This window comes from Tyto alba, unplaced genomic scaffold (assembly GCF_018691265.1).
Source record: "Tyto alba isolate M040663 unplaced genomic scaffold, T.alba_DEE_v4.0 Super-Scaffold_27, whole genome shotgun sequence".
NCBI classification, from domain to species: Eukaryota; Metazoa; Chordata; class Aves; order Strigiformes; family Tytonidae; genus Tyto; species Tyto alba.
Window position 1 is genome coordinate 5,897,841 of NW_024881301.1, and position 13,784 is coordinate 5,911,624.

The 13,784-nt window shown below is 37.8% G+C and overlaps 1 protein-coding gene across 1 annotated transcript in view; it reads left to right on the plus strand.

Moving 5' to 3' along the window:
• The window catches only part of CDH2 (cadherin 2), a 118,340-nt gene that overhangs the window by 74,805 nt on the left and 29,751 nt on the right, over nucleotides 1-13,784 (plus strand). Inside the window, exons 3-7 of the mRNA XM_042798014.1 lie at nucleotides 5,223-5,449; nucleotides 7,304-7,450; nucleotides 8,539-8,694; nucleotides 10,444-10,588; nucleotides 11,600-11,772. Of these exons, the coding sequence (XP_042653948.1) occupies nucleotides 5,223-5,449; nucleotides 7,304-7,450; nucleotides 8,539-8,694; nucleotides 10,444-10,588; nucleotides 11,600-11,772 (848 nt within the window). The remainder of the gene's footprint in view (nucleotides 1-5,222; nucleotides 5,450-7,303; nucleotides 7,451-8,538; nucleotides 8,695-10,443; nucleotides 10,589-11,599; nucleotides 11,773-13,784) is intronic.

The window sequence follows — 13,784 nt, forward strand, 5'->3', positions numbered from 1 at the left end:
TTTGTGATTATAACAGTCCACCATGATGTTAAAACCACACTTCTCTTGAAGGTTATCTATAATTGTAGTAAATGATGTCTCATGGACATTTTATATGCCACTCCAGCAAGCCATCAACTGAAATAGAAGCATGTGCACTGTTAGTAGGACTAACAGATCACCTTACAGATATAGAAGTAACCAGTCTGAATAGATGACTAATTTATGAAGTAGTTAATTTTTTTAATGTGTTTTAGTGTATTTTCCCCAGTTTCTTTCTTTGAAAAGTAGGAAGACTTGTTAGAGAGTTCTTGGAGAAAGCAGTGTTCGGATATTAACCATGCAGGTAGCTAGACAGTTCAAGCAGAATGTTTCCATATAATTTCTCATTCTGTCAAAGGTAAAAGTGGTATCTGGCAGGTAGTTGTATGTAAGCTACTTTCTTATTCTATTTATTTTATCTGCTTCAGAGTGATCCTGAGTGGATTAAATATACCTGGATTTTCCATTTTATGATACACTCTTAACTGTATTGCTGGAGTGTATATGTTGTTAGCACTTGGAATTTGTTGCAATTTCCATAATGTCCTCGAAGTGAGCCTTTGCCTTGAGGTTGATGCTTAGGCATTGAGAATAGCATTCAAGAGGAGTAATACCATTCCAGCAAATTTACTGAAGGAAATACACTTTTTTGTTTGTTGGTATGCATGTGGATGTTACCTAAATGTGAATTGGATATTTTCAAAATGCAAGAATCCAGACGGCAAACTCAATGCAGCTGTTTCAGGATCAAAGCGAGTAATGAAAATTCTGTATTAATATTCTATATTGTACATTAATATGTTCAGGAAAAAATGATGTTAATAATATAGCCCATTATATCATTCTGTGCTCAGTTCTTGGGTCAAGTAATTCCAGTGTTATTTGCCTAAGACAAAAAGAACAGAAGCAGGTTGTCAGAGTGCAAGCCAACATGAGCAGATGAAAAAGGGGTTTTATTGTCTGAGAAATGGTTCTAGGTAATTGAAGATTACTAGTAAGGTACATGAGGGTTAAACATGTATTTTATAGATACTATGAATCATTCATCTTGTTAGACCCGAGTACAAGTGGTGTAGCTCTCTAGTGCACTTTAAATGAATTTGCATGTTTAGTTCTTAACGTTTTGTACACTACACATGTATGCATAGGTTGTAATTACTTCCATGCAAGAGTGTTAACTTGAAAGCTTGCTTTAATACCACAGAGCTGTAGATTTTCATTTTAGAATGTTGTAGTCACAGAGGTTCTCTTTTCTTCTTTTTTAATATATTATACTTGTCTTGGTTTTAGGACAAGAAGAGACTCCTAAATTAGGATACTAATGGTCTTTTGTCTTAGGGTATAATGTTTTATAAACAATAATCATATGTTAATACTAAATATAATTTTGCTTCTGTTTAAAGACCTTGTTTTTGTAAATCCTTGTGCACAGTGTTATTCTGAGCATATGAACTAGTTGCATTTACTCCCATGCTGTATATTACTGCTTTGATATGACCAAAGGTATTCTTATTAAAACCAGAATAGTTATATTTCAGATTATGATTGAATACTTCCTAGTGCTTTCAAATAATATACTTCTAAAAGCAGATACTTTTCAGATGATGGGGAAGATACTCAAAAGAGAAATATTTAAAAATCCACAAGTTGTTTTTACAGATTGTGATACATCTGATCATTTATGGAGAGTGTGTTATTAGAAGGCAGTAAAATCAAATACTTGATTACTCTTTTTGCTTTATATAAAGCGACTAAGATGCTGCATAGTACATCTAGTTAATCTTTCTTAAAAGAATCCATACGACTGATCTGTCAACATAAAGTAACTTTTGGAAAGCGTGCCTCCCTTTCATGTGGTTGGTAGAAAGAACATGATTGGTATAAACAGTCATTATTCTCAGTGGAAAAAAAACCCTGTAGCATTTTTGCAAAAATCTTTGCCTAAAAACCTACAGTCAGAAATCACTCTTTGTTCATAGCAGTTGAACACTGAAAAATGAAGCAAAGTGATCTAAATTGAATTTACAAGACTGATAACCATGCAACTGGGGGGAGAGTAGCTGCCGCACAACCTGTACTCTGTCAAGGGAATTTAATTATAGATGGTTATACTTGAGTATAATTTGTTAATGTGTGCTCCTTGCAAGGGGAGAATAATTCTCACAAAGCATTGACAGTTTTGTACATTTTTACCAGGATACTGTCAAAGGAAGGGGATTTTCATTGAATTTTATAATATACAGGCATGGAGGAGGAATATCAATGAAGTGGCTATCAGGGTGTTTCCATTGTTTTTTTTTGTTTGTTTGTTTTTTTGTGGTTTGTTGTTTTTTTGGTTTTGGTTTTTGTTTTTGTTTTTTGACTACTGGAGTCTATGTAAAAAGATGAGGGGGGGAAGAAATCCTCTCTATGACTTTGAATATAAAAAGTGAATATATTATGTTACAGTGCAATAGTTGGGAAATATTTTTTTATAAAATATTGTTGTGATATCTTAGTCTTTTGGACAATAATGACTGTAATATCAATTTTAAATTTCACCTTTTTGAAAAACAGTAATAAAGTTTAGATTAATAGTAATTTTCTTTCCCACTCGCTACTTTTCAGAAGTAAGTCTGAGAGGAGCCAGAGGTGAATCTGTCTTGCTCTTCATCCTTTCAGTCAAGGCAGTCTTTTGAAGAGCAGGTTTTGAGAGCAGCTGTAGCTGAGATGAGAGGTCAGCAGAGGCACAGAGCTGTGGGTTATATTGCTGGCTGGTTTTCTTCCCTTAGTCTCCTAATGTGAACTGTTTCTAACCGAGGGGGGAAGATGATGCTTAGGGGAGGCCTGGCTTTCTCCATGCCTGGGCTATGGGTGGTCTGGGCCTCCGAACCCAAGTACAAGCAGTTCTGTTCGGTAGTCCAATCATTAAGTTCTTAAATCATTAGATGCAGTGACTTTAGAGTAAACTCATCTTGGACACCTCTTTATTTTTGAACTAAACAGTGCAGAATATCCAGCTCTGAAGTTTGGCTAATCAGAATTTCAGAATTAGAGAATTAGGACTGTGGTAATGATTTCTGGGTACTAGTATAGTTGTTTTAACTGGTAGTTTTATATCCCTGGCTTAGAATGGTGCATTTTCTCAGTTGGCTGTTGCATTTCAGCATACTGTTGCGTTAAGATGACTCAAGCCACAGCGGTTGGTGTTGAAAAGAGTGGGTGGCCAATGGGATGGTCAACATCTGGGAGCTGGACCTTCTGCCTATTTACTCCTACCATGTGAAGAGCAAACAAGAGGTTCTGTCACTGTCTCCAAATCTTGCAGACCTGTAGTCTGTAGATCCATAGGAAGGGAAGTCAGTTCTGCTTTATGGAGCAGGTAGGATGGACTTAAGCAATAGGGATTGCTTAGAGAGTAATATAGGTGAAAACTTCTGCGAGAGGCTGAGTATCTACTAGCATCTCAGTGAAGCACTCTCACTGCTAATGAGCAAGACCTGAGGCAACATCTGAAGGAGGACCACAGGAGAATCCTTAGTGGTGAGGTTTCCGCCTATCACCCAGGCAGATTTGTTCTTCCTGGGTTCAGAGCTTTGTGGACGTGGCGCACTCTTCTCCCGGAGGTGAGGCTCCTGTTTCATGGAGGGAGACCTTCAAATTCTGTGAGCTGTCTGGAAAGAGTAGTATCCCTGCCCAGCACAGTAAGATCCGTATTAAGAAGGTTGACCTTTCATCATTCATTTGGAGAAGTGCTGTGCTTTGCCTCATTTTTGTACATGATGGACCCTTTTAAAGTACAGTCTTTTCTGTCAGGAGAGGGCAAATAGGGATTCCGGATTAACTGAAAGGGTGCTGTAAGGAAACAAATTTTATGTGTCATCTGAACATCAGCTCAGTCCTTGAAGTTCAAATACAAAATGGTACAATTCTTCCTCTCAGTACCTTCCTGGAAACAGCGCATTACAGAAGAAAATGTATGATGCATGACATTTAGTAGTTATTTTTCTTGAGAGGACCTTTAGGTTTTGAAGCTAAATAGTTTGTGCATGGTTTACCACAATATAAAAAGTCCAATAACTGAAATGAGGCATAAAGCCTCATTTCATCTTAATCTTCACTATGTGTATTTCAGCACAACCTTCGTAATGATGTTTTGCACTTCTATTGCCCATACAATCAAAATTTTTCATAATGCTTTGGAAACATTAAAGAACGATCATCGGTTATAAAAGCATACTTTTTTATTTTTTACCTACTGTTATTTTCAGTAACCCAGAAGATAAGTGGTAGTGAAAGCAATTGGATAAAGAAAGCAGCAACCTGTTATCAGTTTGGTTTTGTGCACTTCACATCATTATCTATACAAATGATTTTACTGACTTCTTGTTCCAGTGTGCATCTTTCAGACAGAACAAAAGGAAGGAGGGGGGAAATTAAACAAGCATGGGTAACTCCGAAGTAGATGAATGGACATGTGTGGTACATGAAACAGCTTAAACAACAACAACAACAACAACAACAACAACAACAACAAAAACACAAGAAAACAACAACAAAACCACAAACAAACAAACAAAAAAAAAGTGATATCTTTAACTTAGATTTTCTCTGTGAGCTAATTATTTACTGCTGCCTCTGTCTTGTAGATGAGGGATGAGGGAACTCATCCTCATAAGTGAGAGCTCATAAGTGACCTACCTGAGATGATACAGCTGAATCACAGGCTGAGCTGGGCACAGAAGTTAATATCTTAATGGACTTCTGGATTTCTGCCTTACCCTCGTTGGCAGAGAAGGCGCTGGAAGCACAGTTGCGTTCGCGATTATGGTTGCAGCATAATTAAATTTGTTGAATATTCTTAATTAGTTGACTTGACTGGATCTTTGTGAGGCTTGAGGTGTAAATCCTTGTAGCCATTCCACTAGAAACCAACTGAAAAACAGTGTAGGACATGGAGGGAAATGGTTTTCTTGCTGGGGAGTAGGTCTTTGAGAGAGAGGCAGTCTAGGGTTAAAAACTCTTCCTAGCAGTCTACAGAAAGATACTAATTATGTGGACTGACCCCTAAAGTACAGGACTGAACTCATAATTGCATGTGATAATAGCAGCAACAAGTTAAGTCCTTCTACTTTTGAATATTTTTTCTTAATATATGTCATGCTGAGTTCAGGTGGGCTGCTTTTTCATTTTTTGTTCTTTATTTTGTGTCTGTCTTACAGTGAGGTTTCAAAGCTGTGATGGAAACAAAAAAATACACTTTGGAAGCAGTGATCCAGAAGACTTCAGGGTAGGTGAAGATGGTGTGGTCTATGCAGAGCGAAGCTTTCAACTTTCAGCAGAGCCTACAGAGTTCGTCGTGTCTGCTCAAGACAAGGAAACCCAGGAAGAATGGCAAATGAGAGTGAAGCTAACCCCTGAACCAGCCTTTGCAGGAGCTTCAGAAAAGGTAAAACAATGACTAAATGCAACCTGTACAAACCTATGTCCGCGAACAGGCTGAAAAATGGGGATTTGATTCTGTCTGTTATGTACCTCTCCATGAGGCAGTTTATTAATGGGCACGGAGTGCGTGCAAAGCTGGAGCTTTAGAAAGAACTTTCTTATAGTCTGTTATGCTGTAGCTTTGCTAAGGCATGGAAAGACATGCCTTTTTAAGTGTGTAGGATTCATTTATGTTTGAGCTTTTTGTTTGTATAGTTTGAGATTTATACCTGAATTTAAGTTGGACACGGTCATTTATTTTAAATTGCTTGGAAGTATTACAGTATTTATTCAAGCAGTTAAATATAACCACAAAATAAACAAATCTGTGCTAGAATGCATCAGTCACGTTTATTAGATGGGAGCTGCAGATTTACAGCAGTAGTAGGAAAGCATTTCTGGCAGGGAATATTGGCTTTGTCTTGTCCCTTCATAATCAAATTGGAGATTGTAAATTATTCATGATTCTAGCACTAGTTGGTAAGGAGGATAGTCTCCCTCTGCTGGAAGCAGCCATAGGATAAACCACGTACTATAACAAAAATCAGACCTAGGAATATACAAATAACAATACATTTTCATTAGGAAAACAGTATTAGGTCTAGTACCTTTTTCTGTTATAATACTTGCTGACTCATGTTTCTTACCTTCTGTTGTAAAGTGCTTAGTTTACAAATAAAGAGCAAAATTTATTCATACATTAACATACCTGTAATAGGTACGCATTAAAGATTTAAGCGTAATGTCAAAATAGACAGTGTGGTTATGCGAGACGTTTTTCCTGAGAACTCACAGGAGACCAAAACTCTGTAATCCTATGCTTTTTGTTTGCTTATTTGATGATTGTTTTAAATCTGCTAAGGCATGTTTTTAACAAAGGAAATACTGTCATTTTGTCTGTAAAATTCTAGTAAAAGAGCAGATGCCTTGATATGCCAGGGCATGCACTGTTCTTGCCAGAGATCCAGTTCAGGCACCTTTACCATCAGCAAAACGTAGAGTAGTGGAATCTGGCCTTCAGCTGGGCATCTGGTTTTACTCTGTGGCACATTAGATAAGGGGAAAAAAAAAAAAAAAAAAAAAAAAACAACAAACTAAACAAAACTAAAATATTTGGAAGACATTTTTGTCGCCCTGTCCCCACCCTTAAGCAAGCTAGCATGACTATATGTGTGCTGGCATCCAAAGGATGAAATGACTTCAGATACAGAAGGGAATAGGAAGAGAGTGTTGACACCCAGCAGAGATTAATTCCCAATGTGTAAAGTGGGTCATCTACTGCATCCATCATGGCTGACATAGGTTTAAAATAATTACAGCATTAATTCTATGGGATTTAATAGGGTCATAAATATTTGAGACATTCCTTACCAGTATGTATTAAACTTCTCTTGGAACTCAAATTATATTTTAGCACACCCAGATCTAAATTTAATGTACAGTAGCACATTACCTGAACTGAAGTTCTTACTAATGAGAAATACATAAAGGCATACTATTAAATTCTGCAAAATATTAACTACTTTTCAGAAAGTGCAGTATAGTTTACACAGTAGCGCCATGCTATAAAAGGTTTATAATTCCATTTCTCTTCCACCTTGAATAAGGAAAAAAGAAGTTCTTAAAAATTTTGCAGTGCGGTTGTAAATAATATTGGTTATATTCACACTGCACCGTGAATACAATTAAAACAGTTCTGTGAACACAGAGGCAAGACAGCCTTTCAGTCAGTTATGTAATTGTACCTGAGTTACTTTATAATGTCTGCTAGTAATTCTCCTTTTAACATGTGCTTAATTTTATCTTGTACCTGGGAAAGGACCAAAAGAGAATTGAAGACATCATATTCCCATGGCAACAATACAAGCACAGCAGCCCTCTGAAGAGGCAGAAGAGAGACTGGGTTATTCCTCCAATCAACCTCCCAGAAAATTCCAGAGGACCTTTTCCTCAGGAATTAGTTAGGGTAAGGAAGTTAATAGAAATGTGGTTTCAGTGTCCCTCGGAGAGCTCTCAAAGAGATTTTGTGTAAATGATGTCTTATTCATTGTCCAGATGTTTACCAGAGTCTTTTGGGCTGGTTTCTGTTGCTGCCCCTACATAGTAGGCTGGGCTGCATTTACTAGGGTTTTTTTAGGTTGTCCCTGTGCTCCTGTACTGGTGGAAGGTGACCTTGGTTTGGGTGGTCAGTGCTGTGGTGACTTCCTTAAGCAGTTAAGGAGGATCTGGGGTGGTTCAGGAGATCTCCAGTCTCGTGCATTGGGGTTTTCCACCTGGGGAAGGGTGTGGGGGTGAGCAGGAGGAGGGGCGCACCGGGAGGCACAAGGAAACTGGGTCTGATGGGGTGAGGACACACCACAGGACTCTGCAGCACGGACATGGCCACTGCCAGCACCCCAGCAAGGAGAGGGCTTCCAGCCATGCTACTGGGTGGTCACGGTCAGTCTGTTGGAACTTGGTAGAGCATGAGCCCAAGTTGATAGGGTATGGTTTTGCTTTGTTCTGTGGATGCACGTGCTGGTGATTCACCGGCTCCTCACAGTTGCAGTGCCCTTCAAGTTTTTCCTGGGAAGATGAGACCAAAGTTCAGTCTTTAAACAACAACGATGAGTTCTAAAGGGCTACTGCCAGTAGCAGAAGAGTGTGTAGCTTTGGCCTGGGAATATAGAGGACAAAGGGAAAAAAAAAAAAAGACTTTTTATTTCTTACTTAGTTATGTGATCGTGTATGTTTTCTCTAGGATCTAAACAATTCTGTTTAAGGTAAGAATACTTAATTGTTTTGTTTTAATGTAATTCATCCTATTATGAGAAATAAGCAGGGATATTTTTATGTTCCTGAAAAATCACTGAACAGCTTTCTGACAAAGAGTGCAGTTGAAAACTTCAAGCTTTATACTAACTTTACATCATTTCCAGAATAACTATTTTTACAAGTTTAGCTTAAAGATAGAAAAAAACAGAAAAATAAAAAAGAGCTGCTGCTTGTCTCAGCAGCAGTCCCATCCACTGGTGGTTTGTAGCTAATGTAACCATTATCTTTTCTGACACACAGATTAGGTCCGATCGTGATAAAAGCCTCTCGCTACGGTACAGTGTGACTGGCCCAGGAGCTGACCAACCTCCAACAGGCATCTTCATCATCAACCCCATCTCAGGACAGCTGTCTGTGACAAAGCCTTTAGACCGGGAGCAGATTGCTTCCTTTCATGTAAGAGTTTAATTTACCATAAGTCAGATTATCAAATTGAAGATTAACATCTGCTTCAGACATGACTTGAGCAGACAGCATTTAGTTTTCTATGAGATATGATTTGAAGAGTTTGTAACAGATTTGTATTTATTGCACTTACTAAGGCTAACTCTTACTGTGTTTAAGCAGCTTAAATACATTAACATATGTAAACAGTAATTAAATGTATTTAGATAAAGTAATTTTGAAAGATTGAAAAATGGTTAATGTAGCTTATATTTCAAATACAGGCCATTGATCACAGTCTCCACTGTATTGTATATTTTTCAAAAGTTTACTTTTAATTCAGCAACTTAAATTAGGACATGACTGCTATTAGAATTGCAGCAGCTGTGATTTGAGAAATGGATGGGAAGAATAACCTACCAATTTTCATTTTCAGGGGCAAATCTAAGCATTTTAATGGAATTGTAAATTAGATCTGTCAGCTTATGAAAATGATATTCTTTGCTCTAAAGAAATTGACAAAGTAGACCACAGATTCCAGTATTAGTGGAAAAGGAAGGTTTAAAGGAAGGGGGGAACCAGGCTATGAACTACAGTTGTCTCTGCTTTTGAGACCAACACTGAAGTAGTTACAGAAGTCGCTCAGCTCCTAGAGAGAGTTTTCAGCATGTTGTGTTGGGAATTAAAACACTCCTTACCTCACACTCTGGGAAGCACCTTAGAGCGCGGCTCCCGAACAGAGGCGGCATTGGGGGGGCGGAAAGTGGGGAAATGACTCTAACAGGACCAGCAGCTCCGGCCTCCATAAGATTTTTACTGAGAAATTGGCATTGGCAATTCAAGATTTAATGACTTAGGAATTTACATTTGCATGAGTAATTTCCAGAGTAGTGAGTTGCTAATGCCCTCTTGCTCCTTTCTAGTAGGTTTGTAGCCAGAAGATGGGGGGGTATGTAATGAACTTCAGCAGAAGCGCTGCAGGAGAAAGTTACTCTTCTGCCTGGCAACCGCCAGGCTCTGGCCTGAACACATAGGTTTACATTTTCAGAATGTACTGTGTTCCTTTTTTTTTTTGTCTGTCCAATTTAAGATGATTTAGGTAAACCTGACTGTCAAAGGTAGTTACTCAGCCTTTTTTGACAATCAGGGCATTAAATTTTAAATTAAATTAAATTAAAAGTGTCTCAGTATCTTTGAAACTCCGTCCATAAACTTTAGCTTAATTTTAGCCTGGAATTTCAGTGTGATTACTGTCAGTGATTTATCACAAACCCTATCTTTGTGTTCTGGGTAACACAATGTATTCCATATGCTTTTTGTATGCATTCATGTCTATTCAATATATGTAGTATCAGTAAAGAATTTTGGAAGTGATGCCAGTGTTCATTCCTTATGGACTCTTTAGTCCATTTAGTCCAGTTGTTTAATATAAATTGCATATTCCTAGAGTCTGTCTTCTAACAGTCATTATTAAAAACAGAATTCTGTGTGGCAGTAGGCATTGGTATTAATCAAAATTACATGATTCAAATTAATTTTCAGCAAATCAAAGAAGCAAGCCTGCAACTTAGAATAGTTTAGAAGTCTGAACAGCAGTTCCATTAGCAACCTGAAAGCTTAAAAGGTCGATATGAGGGAGCAGTGGCAGATAACCAAATACACTGAGCTAAAAATGGCCTGAAACTTCCTGTCACTGTTATTGTTGTATCTATTTGTGCTTGTATGTTGTACAAATTCTAATACTTTTAATGATTTTTGCAGCTGAGAGCGCACGCAGTGGATGTAAATGGAAACCAGGTGGAAAATCCTATTGACATTGTTATTAATGTCATTGATATGAATGACAATAGACCTGAATTCTTACACCAGGTTTGGAATGGGACAGTCCCTGAAGGATCAAAGCCAGGTAATACATGGACTTTCAAAGTGGGGGGGACAGTATGCAGTAACGTTTTGAAGGTGATGAAGAGGGTGCATTCAGAGCTTGTAATAGTTTCAAAGGCGTCTTTGTGTGATGAGCACAATCTCAGATACTGTCTTATTATTTCACCTTATTTTTAATTCACTTTTCAGCATGCTAGGATTAATTTTCAGAAGAAGAATGTATATGTACGTAAACTAAAACAGAGAAGTCTTGAAGAATATGACTTTTAGGTTCCAGTTCTTAGTTATGTTCATGATAGCCATTGATGTTCATTTAGTTGACAGCTTGGGGTATAAGAGACTTCTGAAATATCAGCAGATCCAGTTCTAGTTCTGAATCTCAGAGGCTTTGGAAATACTGGGATTTGAAATCAAACAGTTTCATTTGAATTCTCGACAAAACCCTAAATGGTGTTCACATCTTATTAAAATTCTAATTAGCTCAGACTAAAGTTTGCACTATGGCTGAAACCACTTGCTTAATTTGTCAGTAGTGCAAAATGAATTTTTTAGAAAGGTTAGCACAAGAAATGTATTTTCTCGCTTTGCAGTGTTGACTTGGCATTTGAGATGCGTCTCAAAGACCTTTGAAAGAGTATTATTTACACTGATTTTCAATCACTATCAGTATGTGCAATTCTGAACGTTAAGTATATTTCCTTTGGCCCAATTGATAAAGTTTTTATCTAAACTTGAGAAGCTCTGTTGTTACAGAAATGTTATTTATGGCAGAATTGTAGGATTTCATTGTTTATGGAGCTTCTTCAGTTATAAGCAAATCTGATATTTTATAAACACCAAGTATTTTTATCTCCTCTTATGTATTTTAATTACTCTGTTGGTGACTCTTGGGTTTAACCAGTTTGTTTTAAGTAAGAGAAGGAATGTGCAGAGTTTACCAAAAGAAATACATGCTTTGACCATGGCTTGTAAGTGATCTTGTGTAATCCAAGTAAACTGTTTATATAACATCAATTATTTATCCTGCTGCTAGGAACCTACGTGATGACTGTTACTGCCATCGATGCTGATGATCCCAATGCACAGAATGGGATGCTGAGATACAGAATCTTGTCACAGGCCCCGAGCAGCCCCTCTCCAAACATGTTTACAATCAACAATGAGACTGGTGACATTATCACCGTAGCAGCTGGGCTTGACAGAGAGGTACGGCAGATCTTAATCCCATAGGCTGTGTCGCACTTAATATTGTGAAGATGCACATTTTCACTCGTAACTCACAAATACTTCTCCCCCTCTCCAGTCTGAACTTTCTCCCTCTCTTCACCCATTTATTTTAGAAGCTCCAGAAGAGTTTCTGCCCTCCCTCTGTCCTCTTCCTTGCTCTTCACAGAGAGGTTGTAAATATTTGAAATCTTCTTGATGATGTGTTGCTAAATTGGTGATAATTCCCCGATCCGAGTTTTGCTTGTTAAAATAAAGCAGGAAAAATATTACCGATTTCAAAATTTGAAAAGCACATTTCTGAGAAATAAACCAGTCAGTATTGGAAACTACATAGGTAGAGACTTGTCTCAAGGCCTGGCCACGCATTCAAAATCTTTGTTAAAAAATAATACTACTTAAAAAAAAAAATTCTGACTGTCACTTAATTCCCTGCCACATGGTGGGCAAGTCCTGTTCTGTCTAGACAGTTCGTCACTGTGCCCACCACCAGAGAAGGAGGGTGCCAGATCCTCTGCTCTGGTTCACCCATCTGTGAGGTGGGAATAAAAATATTTCCCTCCCAGCTGCAGATCTGTCACATGGACTAACTGCTTTTGAACCACTTGAAAACTTCACAAGAGATAAGCATTATTTTATAAACAAACTATAAAATCCAAACAAATCTCTTTTCAACACATGTTGTTTCAACTTCTGTTTCACTAACCTCATTTTAGCTCATTAAATCTGAAGGGGTCTTTTTAACTGGATTTGCTGTTCAGCTTTTAGCAGTTTGCTTATACTTCTTTAAAACAGAGAACAAAATGACTTTCTGATGCTGTGGGTTGATTATTATTATTCTGATGCATTTCAGTTTGAAAGGGGCAATCAGAAGATTTGAAAAGCTAAACAGACTTAGATATTGCAATTAATTTTTAAATTTTTATTAACATTCTATTTAAGTTGGGTTTGAAGAGGATGGATTTGATGAAAGGAGAACTCTGAACTTTACAGTATTGCCCTATGAAATTAAAAGAATGATGGGCAGCTTTGCCCTTGTTTTTAAAAACCCCTCGTCTTCTTTGACAGGTGAAATTTCAGGAGGACATAGCGATACCTCTGAGTTTTATTACTTAGTGACTGTACTAGAGTGATTTAACCCAGAGCTTAGACCCTTGCATTATGAGTTGGAGAATCCTTGTCGTTCGTCATCAGTTTTTCTGATGGATCACTGTACTGATACCCAAATGAGTATTTATAAACATTTCTTGCACATCTTGAATATTAATGATTAATGTTAAATCATTCAAATATTAAATTAGACTAATATGAGATAAAATGGTTTCCTTCCCAAGCCATTGCTTTGCTTCCTTCATTTCCTGAGTCATTTTGTGGAAGTCAATTAAATTAAAACGACCGGGAGTCTAGAAAGCCAGATATAAATTGAGCAGGTCTTCTGACAGTGGGCTAGGGAGTGCCCTGTTGCACAAGGCTCCTTGTTGTCCACGAACCTCAGCTGGGCTACCCACCTCTGCCGTTCTGCCATTTTCTCAAAAAAAACCCCATTGTCATTCAAAAAAAACCAGTGGTGCCTCTGATAGCATTCCTCATCTACTAATATTTTATGTTAACATGCACAATGCATTATCTGTGCTAACATGCAGAGGAGGAGAATTGGTTAGGTAAGGGGACTCGGCTAACAGCAGAATAAGCCTTTCACTTGCTATCCCAAAAGATGCTGTTTCATGAGATCCAGCTGTTCTTACTTTTTCCACTATTGCTGTGGAATTCACTTCAGCATTAAAACATCTGCCTTCCTGCAGAAGGAGCCGAAGAAGTCAGGCAGGGTGCTTAAATTTACACACTGACATTCCTTCTTCACGTGAGGTTAACTCAGTGAAGTGCTCTTTTATTTGGCCTGTGCTGAAGTGGAAATATGTGACCTGATGAGGTCTGTATTCTTTCTTGAAGCTGCTGGTTCGTGTTCAGATATGTTGCTGCAAAGTCTCCGTGCA